The sequence below is a fragment of the Sylvia atricapilla genome, chromosome 2, assembly GCF_009819655.1.
Source record: "Sylvia atricapilla isolate bSylAtr1 chromosome 2, bSylAtr1.pri, whole genome shotgun sequence".
Classification (NCBI taxonomy): domain Eukaryota; kingdom Metazoa; phylum Chordata; class Aves; order Passeriformes; family Sylviidae; genus Sylvia; species Sylvia atricapilla.
In genome coordinates this window covers 10,750,138-10,775,078 of record NC_089141.1, presented here as the reverse complement: position 1 = coordinate 10,775,078, position 24,941 = coordinate 10,750,138, and the positions used below count along the sequence as shown (strand labels likewise).

Here is a 24,941-nt window from a genome sequence, read left to right as displayed (position 1 = left end):
GCATTTAAAATGGGGAAAAAAAATAAAAAAAAAAAAAAAAAAAAAAAAAAAAGAAGGACCCTAATAAGCTTGCAATATTCAACCTGGTATTGTTCCTTGAGAATATTTCCTAGTGTGCACTCAGTAGTTGAGAAATTACTGACAAGATAATCTCTCAAGACCTCAAAACAGTTTTACTGGCACTTTAGAAAAATCAAGGAAATTTGGCAAAGGCTTTACTACAACCTACAACAATCCAGTCTACATAAAACATTTCTCAGAGAATTAACCTGGCCCATTTAACTTAGCAAACTTTAAGCCCATTTGATGTTAAGTTACCCAAAATGCTCCAAGAAGGAGGAATTGTAAGGGGAAGAAAGAGAGAAAGAGAGAAGACAGAAAAGACACAGAAAAGCATACAGGCCACATACACATTCAGAGAATGCAAGAATTTGGAATTTAAACATCCTGAGTACCATTCAGGAGCACACAATTCATCAGATAACATTTAGCTGCAGAGATCAAACTACATGACAAAAAAAGTAGTTACAAATATAAATCCAGCCCAGCAGCCCTTCACTTTTGATCTGAGATCCATAGCCATATTTTCTGGTTTGATTTTACTTCTGTTTAAAATCTAGAATACTACAAAAAGCAAATCTACTGACAGAAGATCCAGGATTGTCCAGGTTAAAAATAGACATTGAAGGTGTTTTGATTAAACTTCTTTGTTTAAACAATCACTGGGACTGGGAGAAGGGGAATGACCTTCCACAGCACCATTTTCCTATTGCACACTAAAAATGTCAGGGATTTTCCAATATGGACTCTGGTACTGTCTTGTGGGGACACTGAGAGCAGAAGGAATCTGTAAGTGACGTGAGGAGCTCAGAATTTCAAAGTGAAAAGGGTGAAAACTAAAAGATAAAGGAAGTGAAACTAATTTTAAGCCCATTCCTTAATTTGTAATGCTCTAGTTATTGTGAGCAGATATGGAAATACAAAGCCTCTGATTCCCTCCAGCCCAGCCCAGGATGCAGGAGGCCAGGGAAAACACACAGGGAGGTAGAACATGTGCCTTCTGATGAAAAGTGCAGATTTAGGGCACTCCAAGTGAATTAGACACAAGGAACTATCCCAGGTACCTGCTCCACCTCCATGCAATTGAAACATGGCACAGTTACTAATTAAACTTACACATTTATAGAATGCTTATGGCTTCCAGCACATGAGAAATCACAGCTGACATCACGCAAGCAAGAGGCAGGACACTTTTGCTCAGCAGCTTCCCACATGTGGAGTCACAAGCCCCAGAAACACATTTTAGGATAAGCAGACATTTTTATCTCTTCCCAGGTCCCGTGGAGGACAGGGTGGGTGGTGTTTTCCAAAGGGCTGCAGAGCTTTTTCCTTGTGTCACAGGACCACTGGAAGGGCTCATCCACACACCAGCTTCTCCCCAAGGAGCCCACAGCCAGATATTTTCCATGGCAGGGTTTTAAAAAATCCTATCCATCATGCTTAGCAGTGTCAGCCTGCTGCCAAAGTTTGTCAGCTATAGCCTGAAAGCATCCAGCTTTTTTAGGTTGGAATCCAAGCCCTCTGTTCCATGTGTAAAAAAGCTTTAGGGCAAACACAGTGTTTGCACTTGAAGTGCAAAATTTCTTGTGGGTGGTTTTCTGCCTGATGCAAAAACTCTTAACAGTGTTTGAATTAGAATGTTTTCAACATGTAATTTCATCATCTAGTGGTTTTATTGTCACCACTGACACTGCCGACGTTTCCCATCCTGGGCTGAAGCAGGAGCTGCCTTGCCAGTGACAAACCAGCCCTCCTGGGTTCCTACAAAACCTGGCAAATCCATAACACAATCCCAGTCTGGGTCAATAACCAGAAGGGCAACCAGCTCATCCAGAGAAGAATTTGCCCTTCTGTTGCTCTCAAAGCCTTTGTCCTTGCTGTTAACCCTCACTGAGCTCAAAGTAAATTGTGTGATGTTCTCCTGCCACCAGCAGAGTCCTTCCCTGTTACATCTGGGGAAAGCAGCTGCTGTAGACACCGGGAAGGAGACTTTTATGATTATTACAGTAGCTGCAACATCATCTGTGCCGTGGTAGCACTTGGATATTTATCAGTTTCTATCACCCACACAAGTTTTAATGTAGAAATGGGCCTGCAGGCAGCCAGGAGAACCCACAGCAGCCCAGCCCAGCCACGTTTCAAGAGAGGCAGCTGCAAGGGGCTGGCAACTCCCTGGAAGATGCACAAGATACATTGCTGGGAGCTCATGGTTTGGTCACTGTCAGGATGCCACAGATGTGACAAAATGGAAAATTGAATGTAAACTGAAAACACTAGGATCCTTTTAGTGCCATGTGATGGATTTCTAATGATGGCATTTAAAGAGTTTGTGTCTCGTAAGATGATGTTTCTAATTTCAGAGAACAAAAATGACTGTTCATCTGAGCCCTTCAGATGCACATCAGCCAGCAAGTAATTGAAGACAAAGTGTTTCTCTGTAATAAACCTTCATAATGAAGCACCAGAGGAAATTCCTAAAGTTCAATTCAATACATCAACGCTAATCTGCAGAATGGGATTTTCCTGCCACTAATCTTGTTAGAACTGGAGCACTGTGTAAATATATCTAAACACATAATTACTGAAGAGATATTAAACGGATCGATTTATTTCAATAAAAAATGCAAACTTTGAGGAGAATTCATTAATACTCAAAATCTAGCCAGGCAATAAATAACACTAATGAACTGAGAAAAAGGAATAGATGAACAAGTACTGACATGATGTCTTATGCTTATTGCTGTTAAAGAGGAGCTGACAATTACTCCATTTGAAATATAAATACTGCAAGGGAAATGCTAGAAAGTGAGTGAAAGACTTGTCAAAAATACATATGTACATATATATATACACATTTTAGGAAGGCATTAGGATGAAAACTAATTTAATTTCATCCTAAGGAGGCTGTATTACCATTTTCATCACCCTTAAGCTGTGTTTACATTAGCAAACAGTGCTGTGCAACAGGAGCATGAAACAGCTGTTGCAGAGATGCTGCCAGCACATCTCTAAATGTGTTGGGGGTTTGCTGCCAGCCAGCTCCAGGGTGGTCCTGCAGCCCAAGCGCCTCACAGAGAGCAGGGAACCCTGCCCACAGGGCTGCAGGATCTCCCTGGTCCATTTTGTCCCAAGGGAACTCCAGGGTGAACGCTCTGTAATGTGAATCAGATCACAGGGACTGTGAGTGTGGCAGCAAACACAGCATTTTCCTCAAGAGCAGCTTCCTGGCTGGCACTAAAATGTTTCCTGCAGCAGAAGCACTCAGGGCGCTCTAAAGGGCTCACCCTGGGACAAAAGAGCCAGGGTCCTCAGTGCATCACTCACCAACACAACCCAAATAATCCAGTGACAACCAGGGGTATCTAAAAGAGCCTTTTCAGTAAGGGCTGTGAGACCTTGTCAAGACAGAACCCAAGAACACGTTTTTCCTTGTGCTTGGGAGCTTCTGCTATTTGCCAAGAGGAGAAATCAAAACATTTTGGTTTGGTATTTTGGAATTATAACCTGGTATTCAAACAGCACACTTGGAGTTATCCAGGCTGCTTCAGAGGACCCTTGCAGGGATTTTCTACAGGCTCCTGAAACAGAAGCAAGACATTGAGGGGCTGAGGTGTGTCCAGAGAAGGGAACAGAGCTGGGGAAGGGTCTGGGGCACAAGCCTGATGTGGACCAGCTGAGGGATCTAGGGTTGTTTATCCAGAAGGCAGCTCAGGGGGACATCATCACTCTCTACAGATACCTTAAAGAAGGGTGCAGTGAGGTCAGGGATCCTGCTTTTTTCCAGAGGAAAAAGACAGGAAGAGAGGAAATGGTCTCAAGTTGTGCCAGGGGAGGCTTAGATTAGATATTATGAAGAATTTCCTCACTGCAAGGCTGGTCAGGCATTGGAAAAGGCTGCTTAGGGAACTGATGGAATTGCCAGCCCTGGGAGTGTCCAAAAAGGTGTGGATGTGGCACCTGCAAATTTTACTCAATCCCACAGTTCTTATGGCAAAGGAGGTGCTGCCACCTCTCCTGGTGGAAGATCCCCAGTTTATTCACTCATTCCTGACCTCCAAGCTGCTCCTGTCCATTATTTCGGACAACAGACTTCAGCAGCTGAGCAGGAAGAAAGCTCAGGTATCAAAGATGAGCCTGTTTTGTTAAATCACAGTCAAGTTATTAAAAAACACCATTTCCTTTTAATAGTCTTCTGTAGGAAAATGCTGGCAAGGCACCCAAACCTCATCTAGATGAGCAACTCAGGCTTTTACTGGTTATAAAAACAGGTGATTTATGGCAGCATGTACAACATGATGTTATTTCCCTTGCAATTTATGCTCTCAGAGGGCAGAGAAGAGGAATTACCTTGCTCCTTCCAGCAGATGCCTCTCTGCACAAAACATCACTTTCACAAAAATCTGTTTTGTTCTAGCCCACGTCTCCACAGTTTTTCTGTGAGGGCAATTACTACTGGCAATGAGCCAAATCGAAGTTTGTATTTTTGTCATTTCTTTAAGTTTATCCTGGAAAGATAGTAGGTTCCTTAGTTTTCATTCTGCTGAGGGATCCCCTTCAAGCTTTCCTTTAGATCAAGGCAAGGGGGAACCTGGCAATTCCAGGGCTTTGTTGGCAGCAAGGAGTGGGATAAAGCAGCCTGTTCTGCACTGTCTCCTCGGGACTGCAGCTCCGGGTAAGTGATGAATCTGCCACCAGATGTCACCCAGAGGCCACTCCTGTCCCCTGCTGAGACTCCAGCAAGCCCTTGGAATACCCGCAGGCAGCAGGGATGGTCACAGCACTGTCATTCATCACTTCCTGCAGTCCCACCCACATTTAACTTCACATTTCCACTTTGTACTCTGAAAAAGAAAAGAAACTTTAAAGCCTCAGGAAGTCTTCAGAATGCTTTGAAAACTGAAGCATTTTTCATGAGCTAAAAGCAAAATCCTATGGTTGTTGGTATCTTTACTGAAGGCATGTATTTCTCCTTTTACAGAATTTTATCACCTTGCAGAGTTTACCCTTATCTAACTCTTAGGGGAAAAAGAACAAACTACTGAGACAGATAATGGACTGCAAGAAAACAGCACGCAATGCAGAAAGAAGCAGAAGCACCTTGTGACATGGGAACATAAAAGATTTCCTGTCATAATAAAGAATATTATAACAAGAAAAAAACCCAGCAGAATAAAAAATTATAAAGTCTAAAGAGATGACGACTATTAGACGCCTTTTACAAATTCCTGAATACAATTAAAACCTTCATTTCATGGGGAGCAAAGAAAGTACAGATGGACATAATTTCCACTGTTTAACATCCAGAAAGTTCCACATGCTTTGTTACAAATCAGAATTTTGCTTTTTATCACATTATTTACCAGAGAGAGATCTAGAGAGCATAAATTTAGCATTGCAGCTTCAGTGGTAGTGATAGACGTAAGAAACTGTTCTTGAAAAATATTTGTTGTGATAGGAAACAGGGGAAAATGGATGATAACAGTTTTGAAAAAAACTTACTTAATTTTTAATTTTAATTTTGCTTTAATTATTTCAATCTCCTAAATACAACTAGAATGTCCAGTGCTTCCAAGGGTAAATCAACAACTAAATTACTTCAGCTCTGAACAGCAGCATCTAAAAAGAGGGATAAAATCACTCCTGTAAATATTTCAGCCTTTTGAAACTTGTCCAGCTCAATTTAAACAAGTCCAGAAACAATTTCAGCTCCATTTAAATAAGTCCTAACTTTTCCCTTGAAGTCGAGGTTAAGCTAAAAGTACCTTCCCAAAATTGCCCCACAGTTAATGTTTTTCTACTCTTAAAAAACTCTGCCTATGACAATGAATTTAAAATCAAATTTGGAACTCTCAGTAAGGATATTTATTCTAAACCACAGAAAAATGAGAAGACACAACTCAGCTGTTTATTGAGAAAGAACATCCCAACAGAGTATCTGAACTTTTGCTTAGAAAATAAATTACTTTAAGGTGAAAGCAAGATTCAGACTACTCCTAAAAATCCGTTCTGTGCATACTTGACCTTTCTTGTTTCCTCTCACCCAGCCACACTTTACCATGACAAACCTGGGAACAGTTCCTTTGGTTCTGCTAAGTTATGGGGAATGTTTATGTTCTCATAACTTTAAACAGGGAAGCCAGAAAATTAAAACAAAACTCCCAAACAATCCAAACAGGATGCAGAAAAAGAAGATTTCACCTCTAATCCCCTATAAATAAATAGAGTAAAAAAAATCAAGTTTTACACTGGCAATAATTTCAATTATTAAGTAGTAATTTTCTTACCATGACCTATCATTGTACCACCCAGTGGTAACAAATGGACTTTCAGTACCTGCAATAAAGCAGCTCAGAGTAAACAAAATACTTATTTGAGAAAACTTACAGAAATCACATCTTATATTATATTAAGAACTCTGTTGTAATTATACCCAAAATAACTATCAGAGAATTTGGTTCATACAGTGTTGCTGCAAGTTTTTGAAATCAAGTTCTTGATCCAAGACAGCCAGTGCTAGAAACCAGCAACCATCTCAAGCTTGCCTGCCTGGGGACAGAATATCTGTGTGCGTTCATGACAAAGTTGAAACCATAAGGTAAAAGGACAGGAAGCAAAAAAAAAAGACTTCAACCATGCCAAGTTCCCTGCACTGTCCCATTAAACCACGTTTGGAACACCCACAGCAGCTGCCTCCATTCACAGTGGTTTGGTTTGGGTTTTCTATTGGTTTTATTGGGACTCAGATGTCCATTTAGACACCCAGCCCTCCCAAATTTCAAAAGCCAGATGCAATGACTTCCTGCTACAGCTCAGGTGAGAGTTTCAGCTGGTGTCCTGAAGAGAATTTGCAGTTTGTGAACCCCTCAACACAAACTGCTGCCAATCCATATTTAAATGTAACTATGAGTAACCCAACTCCACTGTAATGACAGTGCAAAACCTGAAGGAATCCCCATGAAGTATTTGTTAGCTCTTGGAAAGTGCCCAGAAGCATCACCTGTGTTAATACCCTTCAACTCAGCAAATCTTACTCAGAGAGGAGAAACTGCATGGCAGCAACAACCCACCCCTCACCCAGCCGTGACAAAATGCTCAGAATTTCTGAGGTTCAAACACAGTCAGTTCATTCCCATCGTAGAACTCTCTCAGTTGGTTTGACTCATACTTTATGGAAGGCTCTTCCATTTGCATCCCAGGCTCCAGAGCGTTCTGTCCTACTATTTTAAGGTTCACCAGTTTTATTTTCCAGGTGTTATTCCTCATAGGGCAGCTGATGAGCCCAAAGATTTGCTCAAAGACACCCAAACAAGTGTTGTCCCTGTGCACTGTGCCAGCCACTGCCACCAGCACCAATCCATGAGGGGATATGGCACATTTCATGCCACTGGAATGCAGATTGGGGTTGAAGAGGAGACATTCTTCTTTAACCAAGGACAGCAGGCGCAGGCTCACCATGTCTGCACCCACATACTGTTCCACGTTTTTTTCCAAAGTGTTGTAACAGAACTTCAGCTTGGCATCCTCCCAAAAATGCTGTGGTCCCCATGTCTCTTCAGATTTTGCTCTCAAAGGGTGCTGAGAGTTCAGGAGTTCAAAGTACCACTGGCAGAATTCCCCTCCTAGACCACCAACATCATCTTGTGGTGACTTCTGTCCATTTCCACGACTCTGCAGTCAAGCAAATTTTTTTCTTAGAACTCTTTAGCAAGATTATCACTTAGAAAAAGATCAAATCATGCACGTATTTATATTAAATCTTTTAAGTGCTCTGAGCCAGAGTGCCTGAAGAGAAGCACCAAAGGAAATTCTCATTTATTTTTACAAAAATGCTTATGTAATGTAGAGAACCAGGACAGGATTCTTGAATTATACCTAGAAAGTGCTTCAGTGTCTTGGGCTCTTTACGAACAAAGAGGAAAATCCTAGTTCTACTGACAAAGGGCAGGGGAAGGATGCAAAGTGACATTTTTTGGAACTAAATGTACAGTTACTTACTAGGACTTCTCAGTATTTATGACTTGACAGCAAGACTTCTTCTACAAGTAAATTAAATGTCAAGTTTGCTAACACCAAAGTCTAGTAAGTATTAAATTGTGTTATAAGCATTAAGTAATTAAGCATGAAAAGTTTGGAGAATTCTGTGTAGAAATGCTGCATTTGTTTCACCACATGTTGAAATTCATTTCCAGTTCTGTTACACTGGTTCAGGTTTTCCATTTCTTCAAAGTGGTGAAGAAAGAAGAGATGAGAATTAAGAGAAAACAAATGCAAATAAAGATGTATGTGACAAATAAATCAACTTTCTTTTAGATTTATGAATGTGTTATAAGTACTTAATTTATAAACCATCAACCACAGAACTTTGCTACGACAAACCTTTTCTTCTTTTCTCGAATTATGCATGTGGAAAATTGTTTTGAAAACAATTTTCAGCTAAATCCTAGCTGTCATCAGTTAATCCCTGAGTGAAAGCTCAGTGCAGTAGGTTCTCAACAGGGACAGAGCTCTCACAGCCCAGGAGGTGGGGCTGCTGCTCATGAAGGCTCTGAACTACAGCAATTAGAAAGTTCATTATACCATGAGGATTTGCTAAATGGCAAAGATTTCAACTTCAAAATAACTTATTATTGCCAAAACACATTTCCTTACACTGTATTAAGTGTTACAAACACCAAGGAAAACAAACGGCACCAATGTGTGTCACTGCTGGAAATTGCACATTTTATCAATATATAAACTCCCTAAAATCACAAGGGCCTCTGCAGGATTTCTGTGTGCCACTCATACTGTTTTCAGTTGTCCCTGAACTCACAAAACTATCTGTGAATATCTTCTATTTTAGCTCACAGGACAATTTAAAAATTCAAAGCATGGAGAAGACCCCACACATCAGAGATTCAAATACTGCAGAAAACAGAGCAGACACCTTCAGCTGCTGTAATTTAAAAACCAAACAAGCCCAAACCAAGGAAGAATTAAAAAGATTTGGGACCTTCCTAGAGGTGCAGAGCCACATTTGCACCGGTGGAAGCAGCAGTGAGCTGCCCGAGGATTTCAGCAGCAGCACTGACCTGAGCAGGAGGTTTCCTGTGCTCCAGCTCCGAGGCCGGATCCAGGAGCTGCCCGCTCCAGAGCTGCTTCACACGCTCGATGAGGAGGTGTTTCTCCGAGGAAGGAGCCATTGCAACCCCCTGCGCCGCCAAATACTTGAAGATGATTTCTCTGTAGACTTTCCTGCGCCTCAGGAGCTCTTCCACGTTCTGGCTGTACACCAGAATGGCCTGAATGGCCTCTGCAAAGAAAGAAATCGAAGTTAAACTTTCCTTCTTTCACAACAAAAAAGCCAAACCTAAGCCATTTCTTAAAGTCCTGATCTCCGAACACAGTACAAGGTGACAGGACATGAAGAGACTGAAAGTTTGTCTCGAAACTGAAATCTCATCATATCAGGCACAGAATTCACCCTGAGGCTTGCAAATATGCTTCTTGGACAAGAATTCTAGTGAAGTGTTTCAGCAATGCACAGTAGTTTGTGAAAGTGAAGGCTCCTTCCTGAAGCCTGCTGGAAATGGGATTAAATCTGTTATATTTCCACACTAATGCAATCACAGCTCCCTTGTTCATAAGAAAATGCATCCTATCACAACAACAGTGCATTGAATAGCAACAATAAACAAAATTCAGCTACAAGGCTCTGTGGCAGAATGAGGAAACATGGAAAACTCACTTTCAAAGCAGTGATAGCAGACAGTTCCCACCTGAACTGAGGCTAGTACTTAACATGAGACCTATAAAAAACCTAAACCTAATCAGAAAGAAACAGCTAAAGTAAAACACAAAAACCTTTCAAGGCAACCTACAACCACTGCAAAAAGCAGGGAACAAAAGGTAAGGGAAAAAAACCCAAAAAAACCAAAAAAAACCCAACCAACCAAACAAACAAAAAAACCCAAACAAACAAACAAAAACAAACAAACAAACAAAAAAACACAACCAAAAAAACTACAGGGAAAAGACCTTTTAAAGAAATGTGTGGGGCAAGTATTACAGGTTTTAGCTACATCACATGAAACATAATCAAAGCTTTAGGGTGAGTATATATCACGGCAACAATGCCAGCGGCCTCAGAAAACTCACATAAAAAATAAAATCTTATGAAACAAGTCTTAACAAAGTGATGGGGGATGGTCACAACTGGAAATGTCCTGCAAAAAGAGGAAGTTCAATGCAGATTCGTATTTTACCCTTTCAAAACCCGAAAGCAAATGTGACTGCTGCCAAGAGCGAGAGACTCTCGAGCTTTCAATACTTTTAACCACTAAGGGCACAGCCGTGCTCGCAGCTCACGGCAGAGGTCTGAGAGGGAAAAGATGCGCGTAGAAAGATCCGCTACGAGCCCGTGGCCACCGCAACCTCCTCGGCGCGAAGAACCCCAAGCTCCGAGCAGGAAAGCCCCGGAGCCGCTGGGCTGTGCAGGAGAAGGCTCCCGGCAGCAAGGCCCGCAGCGGCCGAGCCCAGCGAGCCCCGGGCAGCCGCCGGGCCCCGGGAAGCGAAGGCGGAGCTCGGCGCAGGGCCCGGCCCCGCTCGGCAGGCGCACCTTGGCGGCTCTCCGGGTGCACCAGGCGGTTGGTGACGGTGTCGGTGAGCGCCAGCAGCTCCTCGGTGTGCAGGAGCTCCAGCAGGTCCCGGCAGCCCGCCCGCTCCCGCTCGCTCAGCCCCGAGGCCGCCATGGCCGCAGCGCGCGGTGCAGCGCCGGGCGCCGGCTGGAAAGAGCGGCCGGCACCGAGGTTCCGCACGGGGAAACGGCCGCGGGCCGCTTCCGGGCATGGATTGTGGATTATACACAGGAGAGCTTGTGACTGAGTGCATCCTGCCCCGCCAGCCGTCCTCACTTTATAACTGAGTGCACCCTGCCCCGCCAGCCGTCCTCACTTTATAACTGAGCGCATCCTGCCCCGCCAGCCGTCCTCACTTTATAACTGAGCGCATCCTGCCCCGCCAGCCGTCCTCACTTTATAACTGTGTGTATCCTGCCCTCCCAGCCGTCCTCACTTTATAACTGAGCGCATCCTGCCCCGCCAGCCGTCCTCACTTTATAACTGAGCGCATCCTGCCCCGCCAGCCGTCCTCACTTTATAACTGAGCGCATCCTGCCCCGCCAGCCGTCCTCACTTTATAACTGAGCGCATCCTGCCCCGCCAGCCGTCCTCACTTTATAACTGAGTGCACCCTGCCCCGCCAGCCGTCCTCACTTTATAACTGAGTGCACCCTGCCCCGCCAGCCGTCCTCACTTTATAACTGAGTGCACCCTGCCCCGCCAGCCGTCCTCACTTTATAACTGAGTGCACCCTGCCCCGCCAGCCGTCCTCACTTTATAACTGAGTGCACCCTGCCCCGCCAGCCGTCCTCACTTTATAACTGAGTGTATCCTGCCCTCCCAGCCGTCCCGAAGTAGTGCTGAGCTCTGGGGAGATGCTGGAGAGCAGCACCATGGAAAGGGATGTGTGGGTCCACGGTCAGGGGAGTGAGCCAGCAGTGCCCGGGAGCCAGGGGTGACATCCCTGTCCTGGGGGCATCAGGGACAGCATGGCCAGCCAGGGGTGACATCCCTGTCCTGGGGGCATCAGGGACAGCATGGCCAGCCAGGGGTGACATCCCTGTCCTGGGGACATCAGGGACAGCATGGCCAGCCAGGGATGACATCCCTGTCCTGGGGGCATCAGGGACAGCATGGCCAGCCAGGGGTGACATCCCTGTCCTGGGGGCATCAGGGACAGCATGGCCAGCCAGGGGTGACATCCCTGTCCTGGGGGCATCAGGGACAGCATGGCCAGCCAGGGGTGACATCCCTGTCCTGGGGGCATCAGGGACAGCATGGCCAGCCAGGACAGTGAGGGGATGGTCCCGTTGTGCTCTGGGCTGGGGTTGCCTCCAGTCTTGAGGCACCTTTGGGCACCACACTGTCAGAAGGTTATCAAGCCATTAGAAGGTGTCCAAGGGAGGGTGACAAAGATGGGGAAGGGCCTTGAGGAGAAGCTGTATGAGGAGGGCTTGGGCTCCAGCTGGACAAGAGGAGGGCTCTCTGCAGTCACATCATTGTGGGAGGGAAAGAGGAGGGACAGTCACTGATCTCTCTGGTGGTGACAGTGACAGGACCCGAGGACCTGAAGTGTCAGGGAAGGTTTAGGCTGGTTATTAGAAAAAGGTTCTTCTCCCCAGCACCAGGCTGCAGAGTTCAAGCAGCATCTTGCCGGTGCTCTTAGCACAGGGTGTGATTCTCAGGGGGCCTGTGCAGGGCCAGGAGTCAGACTCAGTGATGCTTGTGGGTCCCATCCAGATGAGGATAGTCTCTGTTTTCTATGATAGTCTCTGATGTCATTCCATGATTTCTACCACTGGTCACCTCATCTGGAGCAAGCCCTCCCTGAGCATCTGAGCCCCTGTGGGCTACAGGCAAGTCATCCACTTGCGACTGAGGCAAGAACTGCATGTTCCCTAGTAATGCATGTCTCCGGGACTGGGAAATCCAACAGCACAGCACCTCCTTAAGTCCTATAAGCTAAAGATGCTTATTTTTACTAAATGCAAACTCTCAACCTTGTATTGTTCTTCCACTTTGCACTATTTTCTGTGTCAGTGATGGACACTTCATAAAACAGGGAAAAAAGAGAAAGGAGGAAAGATGAACAAAACAAGGAATAGAAGGCACCAGAAGCTTCTACTGAGCTAAGCATCGTAAGCTACATGCCAAGAAAAATAAAGGTGCAACGAGTGTTTGACCTCTCTTTGGCAGAAAAAGCCAACACTCTCCTCCATCCCGTGCTTTAATAGGGATGTGTAAGGAGACTACGTTTTGGTGCTAAAGCTGCCTGCGATTTCAAACCCAGAAAGACCCAGATTCTGTAAAGACACACAGAACCACATTTAAATTACTGATGTGCAAAAGCATCAAACAACTGAACTTATCATTGTGGTGGGCTCTGTTCTGAGCTGCCCTCAAGATCTGGTAAAGCTACACCAGAACACTGATGGGAACAGAGAACACATCCCTGATCCCTGTATTTTAGATGATTGTTTCCTCTTTGAGATCTAAAAAAGTCCATGCCAGATGTCCAGGTTGATCAGAAGGAAAACCAACACACGTTCAGCTAAGTAAGAGCTGTTCTCCTGAGCTGCAGCAATGCATTCCATATGAGCCAGAAACAGCTGAACGGAATTTGCCCATGAAGTTTAAGTTCAACATTCAGACAAAAATTCAGTCTGGAAGCATCTGTAAAGTTTTAACATAATAATGCTTATTGTCTGCTGTGCCAAACTTCCCTTCACGTGCACACTGATTTAATATTCTTGATTAGTATCAATTGTGCAAACTACAAATTAGCCAAAGCATCTGAGAAATATAAATTATCTTTGCTTCATTTTGCCTATGTTTCAATAAACCTCTACTTAGATTTGCAGCCTTCAAGGAAAAATAGCTATCCAAATCTTCTGGAATTCAGGGGAAAGAAAAAAAAATCACCAGGATGCCATTTTGACAATTAGATTGAGATATCTGCTGTGTCTTCAGCAAGAAATGAGGGAGTGGGAGGGGTAAGGGAGGGGCAGGTTGCCTCGGAATGGTCACATTCCCATTAATCCTTAGAGAGGAAAAGTACACTGAGATGAGGGAGATTGGAGAGGCTTTTCTACGTTCAGGACTGATGTCTCCCCACAGCCTCATTCCTGTTCTAAACCAAGACCAGCCCTTTCAGCAGGATTTAGAATTGTTTATAGTATTTTTATATATTATTTTATTTTGTAAGTGCTTCCTCTGTGGAGGGGGTGGAAAGATGATAATCTCAGAAGTAGGTTTCATTTTTTTCCCCTCTTTCTCGTAACTCTGAATTCCCTTTAGTTTTTAGTCAAACTTTTAATTGACTTGAGCATTGATGGGCATTCCCAAAGGGGAAGAAACAGGAAAATTATTAGCCTATATAAACCAAAAGGTGAACAGCAGTCTTGTAACAATAAAGCACTGTCATAATTCAAGGAATTACTACAAGGGCTTTTGTTGTATTTTCTCTCCCCTGTCCATCTAAGGAGAGGCAAAGAAGTTTATATTTGGTGTTAATATATTTAACGATGAATTTACTAAATGGCTTATGCACACATTGCCATTTTGATAAACATTTTTGCTGGCAAAAGGTACCTGAGGCCCCTCACTCTTATACCCACATTTAACTTCCCCAGGCAAGAACCTTGTCAAAATTATCCAAAGTAGGAAATAAAGGTAAGATTGAAGTTACACACACACACACAAAAAAATCAACATCCAAAATTTTCCAGAAGACAGTCAAAAATCTGCAGTCAAAAGACCCTAGGAATTTACAGGTTTACGAAGAAGAAATCTAAATTATCCAGTAATTTCAGATGGCAGTATTGAACTTTCTGAAGCAAAAGAAAAAATTAGCTGCACTGTCTTTCTGTCTGAACTTGGCAACCAACCCAAAGCAGAGAAACAGTTGCACCCAGACTTGGATTTGGATTTTGAGCTCTAGGAATTAACTGCTGCTCCCATGCTGAAGCTTGGTCTGTTCAAACCCAAATATATCCACACACCTGGAACATCAAGACCTGGCATCTTCACACAGGTGCCACACAACCATCATGTACCAAACATAACACAGTAACTCTGAACATCAGGGCAGAATTTCCAGAGTGATTCTCCAAAAGACAAGATCAGTTTCTATCAACAACAAAGACAATGTTTTATTGAACAAATCTATGTACAGTACAAAAGGTTTTTAAAATGAAACACTACTGTAGATTTATTGCAGTTTGATGGCTCAGTTTTAATTTGTACTCTTATATAAAATGCAAAGTAAAATAATTTAACATTCAACAAGGAAGCACAAATTTCCTTTCTTGCTGAACTTGTAACAGCTTTTACAAATTAAGAGTCCCAAAATGCATACACTGCATTTAATCAGAAAGGTGTTATACAGTACCAAATAAATTAAGAAAATAGTAACACTACCACCCCCTTTGGGTCTTTTGTCCATAGCACTGGTGTTAAACAATAAAAGAAATGAGTACAGCTGAACCTTCCATGTGATATTAAAATCACAAAGTTTAATGTTATAAATTATCCAAACTATACAATTCATATAATTTTAATGAATATGGCTAAATAACCAAAGTACCAGTGACCTTGCCCCACAGATATGACCACTTGCAACCTACTTTCAGTATTCATTTTTTTTGTGAAAGGTGCCTAGACTGAGCGGCAGCTTTTTGAAATTAGAAATTACATGACCTTCACACAGAAACATGATGGGGTTGGAGGAGACACTCTAAAAAGGAAAGTTCAAATCCAACTGGAGGAATGTTATTAAATACAATTATGAGTACTGCATTGCACCAACTTGGATCCAACAAGGCTCCTAAGCTCATGTATAACTTCAGGCAGCTTTAGGGTAGCTGGAGGCTTACATTACACACATACTTCAGGATTTATTGAAGCAAAGTGATACATCTTCAAGGATTTCCAATTATATCACACAATGCTTAACTGGCTGGGGGCGGGGGCAAATCAACCAGAACCCCCCCAACTTTCAAGATTTGTAACCCGTTTTCAACCTTAAAATTGCAAGCTTAGTAGGGGGTAATACTCAAGAGAAAAAAGAATCCTTAATAAGCATGGAGAATTATTCCACACATGATCCAACTAACTTTTTGCCTCTGATTAAAGTTGCTTAATACTGCAACTATCTGAGAATACCAACAGGTATCAAAGAGTAGCTTAAAGAAAATGAAGTATCTTTTCAAGTGAAAATTATTTTAAAATGTTACCACCCACTTGCTACTTAAAGTCAATTTAACAGATTACTGATAATTGTTAGGTGATGCTCGTTTTCACCTACATAAGAAAATTCCTGTTTCCTGTTCTCCAGAGTGTACACACTGAATACATGAGAGAAACAAATGGTGGTGTCCCAGAAAAGCATCTTTGAACAAAAAATTACTTTAATACAGGTACAAAAAATTATGGTCACAGCTTATGCATGTACACAGATGCATTCATCTATACACTTAAACCAAAGATAATACAAGTCTCAATCATGTTTTTAAAGCATCTTCAAACATATGGAGCTCCAGGGAAAAGGCAAAAAAGCACCAAAGATTAAAAGGTACCTTAAAAAGATTTTACACAAACATCTTTGTTGTATCTTTGTTGACTCAGTTTTATGATTTTCAGAACTGCAATACTTTAAAATGAACCTTTTTATTTTTTTCCCCAAATATATTTAAGCAATGTCAGCAAAGAAGGGGAGCCTGGGAACATTCAACACAGTAACTGGGTCCTTAAAAATTAGTTGGTATCTTGAAAGTAAAAAATGTGAAAGTGCATTTGTCTGATAAGGACCCCATCAACTTAATGGTTAAAACTTTTAATGTATTTATACATGTAAATCTATATATAGTGTGTATATATGCATATATAATGAATGATGCAGTTAAATCAGGCTTTTTGCAATTGCAAAAAAAAATTCTTTGGTGCCTCAAACATCATATTAATCTCTGGAAGTGGGCCATAACTGGGATTCATGTAATGCACACATACCTGTGATCATAATTTTACAACCTTTTATGATAATCCAACTCAAAGTTAAGGCAAAACTCTTCTAGAACTCAAGAGCATGATTTTGAATTTGCATTCTTTTTACCTTGCAGGAAGGGGAAAGCAAGCAGAATCAATGCAAACATCTGTTTACTTCCACAGAGGGCTATTAACAGAGGCATTGCTCAACTACTGAGTTTGTGTTCCAGAAGTACTTCACAGCCAATCTTACAGAGAAACCCTTGGGTTTGCAAGAGTGAGCCATTGCTACAATGAACAGGGGGTTTTATGAACCCCCTGATTTTTTACACATTAATTTTCACCCACCTGTTGATTTAAGCCCTGCACACACTGTGATGAACTCTTCGGTGACAGCTGAGCAGGAACAGTTGCTCTGTGCTGTGCTACATTTCTGGAATGACTCTGAACATCAGTTTTTACCCCTTTGCCTCCCCTGCCTGCAATCCCACTACAATTTTCATAGAACAGAACCCTTAAAAAATATTATGTGGCAAGATAGTGTGAGATAAATTAGAGGATAAATTAGCATAGTAATTGGACAATATGTATGTTTGCCACACCTCTGCCTTAGGGTAGGAAGATCAACACTTGAAGCAGCATCTTTTTGGTTTCAAAATCCTCTGTATTTCAGTTTTCCATATAGAGTTGAAAGGTTCCTATTCCCTGTCTTCAAATTGTGGCTGTTTCTGTGAACAGTGAATTGTGAATAAAGTGCTTAACATTTAAGTAACTCCTTCAGCAGCCTCTGGGAAAGGCTCTCCTTTCAAGGGATGCTACTAAACAGGACTGCAATGTGTCTTTAGGATAGAGGATCCCAGTTTTCTCCTTCCTAGGCAGTAAGTATTGAGCTGGGCCAAGTTCTGGCCCACCACCATTAAGCAACATCACAGATGTGAAACAGGTTCTTCCTGACCTTTTTGTTCACCCCAATTTGATGTGCTCTGCTTTTGTTTGCCTTCTCAAGTCCTTGTTGGTCCTACCAACAGCTGAGGGACTTGCAACAACTGTCTGTACTTGCAGAATGTTAGTTTAACTCTGCTTTGTAATGCAAGCTTAACCCTCCCAGCATTCTGGATTTGCTTCCATCAGCTGCTGTTAATAGCCACACAATCTACCACTTGTGCTGGTCTTCCCACACCTACGGCAGATGTTTTACAGGACACTTTTACCTCAGCCTTGCAAAGGGCTTCTCCTGCATACATCTGACTTCCACTGTGTGCAAGCCTCACACCATATCACAGCAACTCACTTTTTCCTACTCGTTCTGTATTTCAGGTTTTTGGCTACTCCAGCATCCCATCTATCTCAAGATTTCCTTCCACATTCCTCTTTGGATTCTGCGCAGAAGTTTATGAAACAAGCTCCATGCTTTTGAGCAGATAGTGGACTCACACATTCAAACTTTAAGAGAGGGAAAAAAAAAGAAAAAAGGCATGGATTCTTTATGTATTTATCCACAAGGTAAGAATGTAATACTTCCTTGAATGATTCCTTCTCAGCTGTGTGGACAGATACCCATTAACCACACAAACTAAAGCAGCTTCCAGAACTGGTTGGTTGGATTTCCACAAGACAATGAACACCTCTGCTTCCTCTGCCTGCTCACCTCAATGCCTCATTGTCCTTCAACTTTCATGCTAGAAAAGCTGTGCCATTAAGCTTCAATCATACATTTGGAATGAACATGGCTTTTTTGGATAACTGGTACTTTGGGGGTTTTGTAGCAACTTTTCTGGACTCAAGACCTGCAGAGCTCCTATTACTCCTCTGTGAGTTTTGTCTAGAAAATGTGCTTTGTCTTTATCAAGGTCATGTTTTTCTATAGGAATTTGAGACTGCTTCATGATTAAGGCCAACTGGGAAACAAACTGATGCTGCTCCACGTAGTGTTTCCTTACATCACTCCTCAGCTGATACTTCTCTACAACATTGAATCAGGCACCTGTAAAACACAAAAGATATAATTCCTTAATCTAGCATACTTATGCTTAAACATTTAGTTTCAAACATTAGCCACATTTAGTTTCAAGGAAACTTTCAACTTTCAGTTTCCTTTTGCAAGCAAAGACTGATCGAATTGCCCCATTCTGTTTTATCAGAAGTCTTTTTCATTAGTTAGCCTACGAATTCTCATCACCTCTTTCTTGTTCTGAACGGCATGCCCAATTTCAACTTCCAATTTAGCAGAGCACTGTGATTTAGTGTGTGTCTTATCTATTCCTGTTTTCAAAGCCCATTTTCTGACTGCTACTGACTACCAAAGAAACCAACAGGGAAGGACTGCAGGACTTACTTTCATCATCTGAATCGAATCCAAAGAGCGTCTGACACTTCTTTTGTGCAAGGTGAGCCTCAAGTGCTTCTGAATTACAGTAGATGGTCAAGCAGTTGCCACATCTAAATCTTTCTGTTGATTTGCTACAGATTTTGTCTTGTTCAGAATAAGCATCTACTTCATCAGCCAAAATTTTTCTCCGTTTTGGCATGCTAATGTAACGTTCATCAAGGTAGCTCGGAGGCAATGGTCTGACGTAGGGTTTTGTTAAGATGACGCCGTATGAAGTAGTCTCTGTTGTCTGATTTGGTTTAGAAGGTACTTGTGAGGCCACAGGAGCATTATTTTGTGGTGCATCGTGACAATTCTGTAAAACTGGTAACACTGACCCATTTTCTGTCCTTGTTTCATCTGCTACTCTGTCCAAAGGTGTCTGGGCTGCCTTGGAGGATGTCTGATCTGGGTCAGTGTGCCCATTGACCAGTTGGTCACTAACAACATTACAGTTTTCAGGATTTGGCTGTAACACAGGTGTCTTTTGGTCTATCACACTTAAAACTGGAGCACTACCCTCAGATGAGCTTTCATTTCCATTGTGAATTACATTATTTGCTTTCTTCTCTACACTTTGAATATATGTCTTTGGTTCTGCAGAATCCTTCCTTGACTTCCAGGTTGGAATTGGTAAATCTACAGTTTCTTTTTCGTTAACGGATTCATCATTATCTTGGTAACTACAAAGTTCTGAAGGATCATCTGAAGAATCTTTTTCACTTGCATCTTCTGAACATTCTGGGGTTTTATTTAAATAATGCTGAGCCTCGTGCTCATACAGCAAAGGGAGCTCCTCAAATAGCTCACAGCAGTTTGAGAAATTGCACTGAGCTTTAAACACACTGTGACTTTTTGAATGTTCTGCAAGCTCAGTCGACAGCTTAAATCTCTGATTACAATTAAAGTGTAAACAAAAGTAAACATTTGGATACACGTGTCTCTTCAGGTGGTCTACAAAATGTTGGGAATCTGCGAATTTCCTCTGGCAGAAGCGGCATTTTCCTTTATTCCATTTCATTATATGCTGCTGCACCTTCAGATCGGTTGGATGAGTTTTTCTGGCATGTTTGTTGAGGAATCTTATTTTTTTAAACACTCTAGCACAACCATTAGCAGGGCACTTAAAGGTTCCCTCCTCATCCAAAGCATCAATATCTTTTTGAGGGCAAAGCATTCCATTCACTTTATGCAGAATGGGTGACTCTTTACTGGAGCTCTCATCATCCTCAGGCAAACTCTCTGTACTTAAAGCCTCAGGAACATTATTAAAACAGCTGTCACTACTGTTTTCAGTAGCATCATCCTGGTCACTTAGATGGTTTTCCACTGCATCTAAAACCTGTTCTGCATTCTCAACCTCCCCTCGGACCTGATCGGAACTCGGAGCTACCGTAGCCTCTGGTTCAGTATCTTTGGAACCCTCAGAATTCCCATTTTCAAGAGACACAGAAACACCAGAACATCGCACTTCATGAAGAGCAGGAGCCTCCTGACTACCCTCAAGAGCTGCGGCAAGATGTTGCCTTTCTATCTTCCTGACATGATTCCTTAAGTGCTTCAGCATGAGTCCTTTCTGCCTGAACTTCCTGGTGCAAAGTACACAGGAGAAGCTGCCCTTTTTTTGGTGAGCTTGTGCATGCTTCACTATGTGATCCCCAAGGAACTCCTTGTTGCAGATCACACAGCGGTGCCTTGGTTCCGTCTGATCTAACGTTTTGGATGCCTCAAGAGCCTGGTGGTTCTTTCTGGCACTCCCTTTGGAGCGGGCTCCAGAGCAGTTTCCAGGGTCAAGTTCCCCATTGCTGACATCTGTTAAACAGCCACGTTCCTCACCCAGAGCCCTGTACTCTGCTGTTTTCTCTGTGTTTGCAGGAGAGTTTTCCAGTGTACTTTCACTCAAGCCATCCAAGGCTTTATCCCCCAGCAATGCTAAACAATTCTGCTTGATCATCAAGAAATTCCAGAACTCGGGGTCAAAAAACAAGCCTTTCTTCAGGATGGGCAGCAGCTCGAACCGCACACGGTTTTGAACAGAACTAGTGCACTCGTTGTACTCTTCATCTGCACATTTATACAAGTGTTCAACAGTGTAGTAAGATTCCAAGGTGCGCTCCAGGAAAAAGATGGAGAGAGCACAAATTCTGAGGATCTCCAAGTCGTTTGGCAGAAAATGAGCGATTGCTTTATAAATAAGACTTTTCATGTTGGGATCTTCCCGGAGGTCCAGCTGTAGGGCACATCCACATATCTCAACGCAGATCTGAAGGCCGTCTTCACCAACCTGCAGGAAGGAAACCACAGTGTGCATAAACTCCCAAACATCCCACGTATTTAGATCCATCTATAGCAAAACAGGAGGTCAGGAAGCATCCTGCTACTGAACTTCATCCAAGGGCATGAACATTTTTAAATATTGCTCAAACAAGGCTATAAATGCAGACTCAAAAATGGTTTGCACTGAAAGCTGTATGTACAGCTACAAAGCTTCAGCTCTGCAGTTCTGTAGTAAAAGACAATTATTTGGAGATATAAACCAAAACTGCAAGAGATCAGTATCTTCTGCCCGCCTCTTCGTTGCCTAGGCTGTTTCACACTATAATTGGACAGTTCCTCTATATTTTGGCCGTTTTAACTTCTTTAGCTTGAATTACATAAAAACCATAGTAATATTGCTCACAGTTTTGAACAACCAGCAGGAGAACCATAACAACCCATGGCCAAGAATTCTAAAAGGCTTCATTTTCCAAAACTGATGACCCATCCTTCCAATGAGCAGAATTCTTATTCCACACCTCAAGCTGGGGGCCCTGTCATGAACATGGAACTTAAGAGAAATGATCAGAAATGCACTGCCCAACGGGTAGCAGATTAAAGTCAAAAGAGGCATGGGAAATTTAGAAATAATGAATGCCTCCTACATTTGGGTTCTAACAAATACAGTCAATGCTCCATAAGGAGGGGGTTATTAAAAAATAAAATTATTCAGATGCAAATAGAATTATTTATATCACCGCAAGCATTTTGGAATATTTACCCTTGAACAGCAGCAAATTATTGCATTTAGATCTGACAAAATAATTTAGAATTAATTTAGGGCATAAAATAAGAAGGAGCTTTGTTAAGTCAGGTCAATGATAAATAACATTTGTTAGGAAACAACTCACAGGCCTGTGTGCAAAGCATTGCATGTGACATCTTTTGCAGATGAGGCAGAACAAGACTGAGATCTTAAGCCTGAAATACAGCACAATTTTCTGAAGCAAAATGTCTTCTCCTGTATTATTCTGCCTTTTTCTTTATGTTATATTAAGTAATTTTTTTCCAGATTTGATTTCAATTGGTAAAGATTCAGACTTTAACAAGAATGAAGGGTACATACAATTACATAGCCCTGTTTCCTTAAGAGGTCAGGCTGAAAAAAAACCCCAACCCACCCCAACCAATAAATCATTCACATTTATTCCATGGACTTATTCCTCGAACTTGCTGCAGAAATAGAAGAAGTCTGAATTCAGTTAAAAACAAAAAATAAAACAACACAAGCAATCATAATATTGAAGCCCAATCTGGAATCTGACAAAATTTTAAAGATAATATTGTGCCCGTCCCTAACCCCTCTTTTTTAACTTTCCACCAAAAGTGGTCATTACACAATATAAACACTTATCTTTACTTTAACTGGTTACCAAAAGAATGGTGGATGAGGTAAAAATGAACAGAACTTACTTCATCCTTAATGACTTTCATGAAAGGGAAAATTACTCTGACATTTGTAGCAATTCTTAGAAGCTGGTAGCACTGGTCCACAAATACTTGTTTTGATGGGTTCGACTTGAGCTGAAGTTTACTCCAAATGAAGATCAGGTCCCTATTAGGTAGAGAATAAAATATTCCAATTACATTGAGTTTTAGAACTCTCTCACTAAGCACAATGCATTACTAAAGACAATTATTTGCACATTCTATGAGTAAAATCATATTTGAGAGTGTAATACTGATCTAATTAACACCACAACTGCACACAACGGAAAATGCAACTTAATTACTTTGTTAAAGCATTCAGGGTATCTCCTATCACCAGCCAATTAAATATTCAACAAAACATTCATGTATTCAGCTCAGTTTCAGAGAAGTGCTCAACAAAATCAGATGGAACGGCACCTAGCCCTCAACACCGCAGGCAATAAACATCTGTGTGCTCTTGGGATTAAGTCAATTCCAGTACAAGCATGAAGAGTCCTTCAGGAAAAGAAGCTTTTGAATGTGAAAAATGGAAGCAGCACAGGAAGCTCCTGATGTGGCAGGAAATAGTGATGTCCTCCAGTTATGACAGCACAATTTTCTGCCTAGAGCAGTTACACCAAAGTTTCAGGCTCTACAGCTATCCTACATCTCCATGATCTGCAGCCAAATAACCTTCCTGCCTGAGAAAAGGAAGTGTAAGAACAGATTAGTGCTAAACTCGGCACAAGTGATGTGTTAGCCTATAAAATAGAGCTAACTGAAGTCTACAGCATATTAATTCAGAGACTTAGGAAGGCAATTGGGCTAACTTCTAGTCACAAGATTTTTTGCCAGCACAAAGATCTCCCACAGGGGTAGCTCTAGTTAGGACTCGGGAGAAATCCCACCACATTACAATGCAAGCAAGACCCACTGCCTTTCATTTTCTGAAGGAAGACACTACCCTACTCCAGCAACCTCCTCTCACAGAAAACAAACCTGGTTACTGGCAAAATATTTGGCTGATTTCCAGACTCAGACAAACCTTTTGAGATTAAGCTTCTCTAAGTGAGCTCAGAGCCTGAATGAAAGAAAGTGTCAGAACTGCCTATGAAAAAATCAACTCCACTTTTAAGTTCAGGACAGCTCTAGAATTCTGCTTGGCATTGAGACCTCGATCTTCTTTTTTTCATCAGAACCCAAGAGAACTAAAGTTGAAAGAAAGATCAAGCTTCTGGGGGAAACTGAAAAGGGAGACCTATAAGCTAGGTCTACACACAAAAATTAGTCTTTCTGGTTTTCTAAAGATACAAACTGCTCACCTCTGCCTTTACCAGGCTGGAAACCTGAATTCTATATATTTGCAAACTTCATATGCAAGTTTGAAATTAGTGTCTTCATGCACTAAACCACTCTTAGCAACTCAGCAGAAGTCTCAACCTGAAGTACAGAAGTAAGAACTGAGTATTTTTGCTGTTATATGTTACAATTCAATAATCCATCTCATTCTGTGCTTTTCCTCACACCATTTCAGAGCGAGCCATTTCAATACTAATCCCAGAGAACATGAAAAAAATCAAACTATTCTTCTGAGAGATTAGTGGTTAAAGGGGCTTGCTGTGTGCTCAGACAAGTGCTAGGCTGGCACAAGGTAAGAGTTGAAAAAGGAGAGCAGGAAACTGGAAGTAGAAGGAAGAGCTGCACGGGTGAAGAACAAGATGTTACCCACCATTTACCTAGACCCTGACATGAAGCAGTATTTTAGTCTTTTAGTCATTTTTAGTAATTTTTCTATGTCAATACAATGGCTTCTCCTTTTCAAGTCCATCTCTGACTTTGTTGGGACAATTTAAATTGTTGTTGGGAGATCACAGAACTCTGCACCCCTTTACCAGAGGCAACCATGCATTCCAACCTCCTGACTACCAGCAACATAAAATGATGGTTAAACTCTCCCTAAATTAGGTAGATCTAAACCCTTTGCTACTCTTATTCAGTGGGGAATATGCTTTGCCAAAAGACTGATCAAACCTGTGGCAAAAATTCTTTGACTTACTTAATTTACTGCCTAAGAATCACCTGAAAACACCCAAAATCGCATTTAAAAATCATCAGGGAAGGAAAGTCACCTGTGCCTGCTCCATCAAAATATTGTGTGTCTTCCTGAAGAGACAACACTTGGATAGAAAGTATTATTGATTATAGAT

The 24,941-nt window shown here is 42.0% G+C and overlaps 2 protein-coding genes across 3 annotated transcripts in view; both read right to left on the bottom strand.

Moving 5' to 3' along the window:
- Positions 1-4,932: 4,932 nt before the first annotated feature.
- Positions 4,933-10,795, bottom strand: C2H3orf38 (chromosome 2 C3orf38 homolog). Its single transcript, XM_066340809.1, has 3 exons — positions 10,658-10,795; positions 9,132-9,352; positions 4,933-7,728 (listed from the first exon to the last, which is right to left on the bottom strand). Exons 1-3 carry the CDS (start codon positions 10,788-10,790, stop codon positions 7,153-7,155), a joined length of 930 nt encoding a protein of 309 aa, XP_066196906.1. The 5' UTR covers positions 10,791-10,795; the 3' UTR covers positions 4,933-7,152.
- Positions 10,796-14,783: 3,988 nt separating this feature from the next.
- ZNF654 (zinc finger protein 654) overlaps positions 14,784-24,941 on the bottom strand; it is a 30,344-nt gene continuing 20,186 nt past the window's right edge. For both annotated transcript variants that reach the window (XM_066340810.1, XM_066340811.1), the window contains 3 exons: positions 22,738-22,879; positions 18,976-21,292; positions 14,784-18,624 (listed from right to left, as the gene is read on the bottom strand). In XM_066340810.1, coding sequence (XP_066196907.1) covers positions 18,617-18,624; positions 18,976-21,292; positions 22,738-22,879 — 2,467 coding nt within the window. In that variant the 3' untranslated portion in view covers positions 14,784-18,616. The remainder of the gene's footprint in view (positions 18,625-18,975; positions 21,293-22,737; positions 22,880-24,941) is intronic.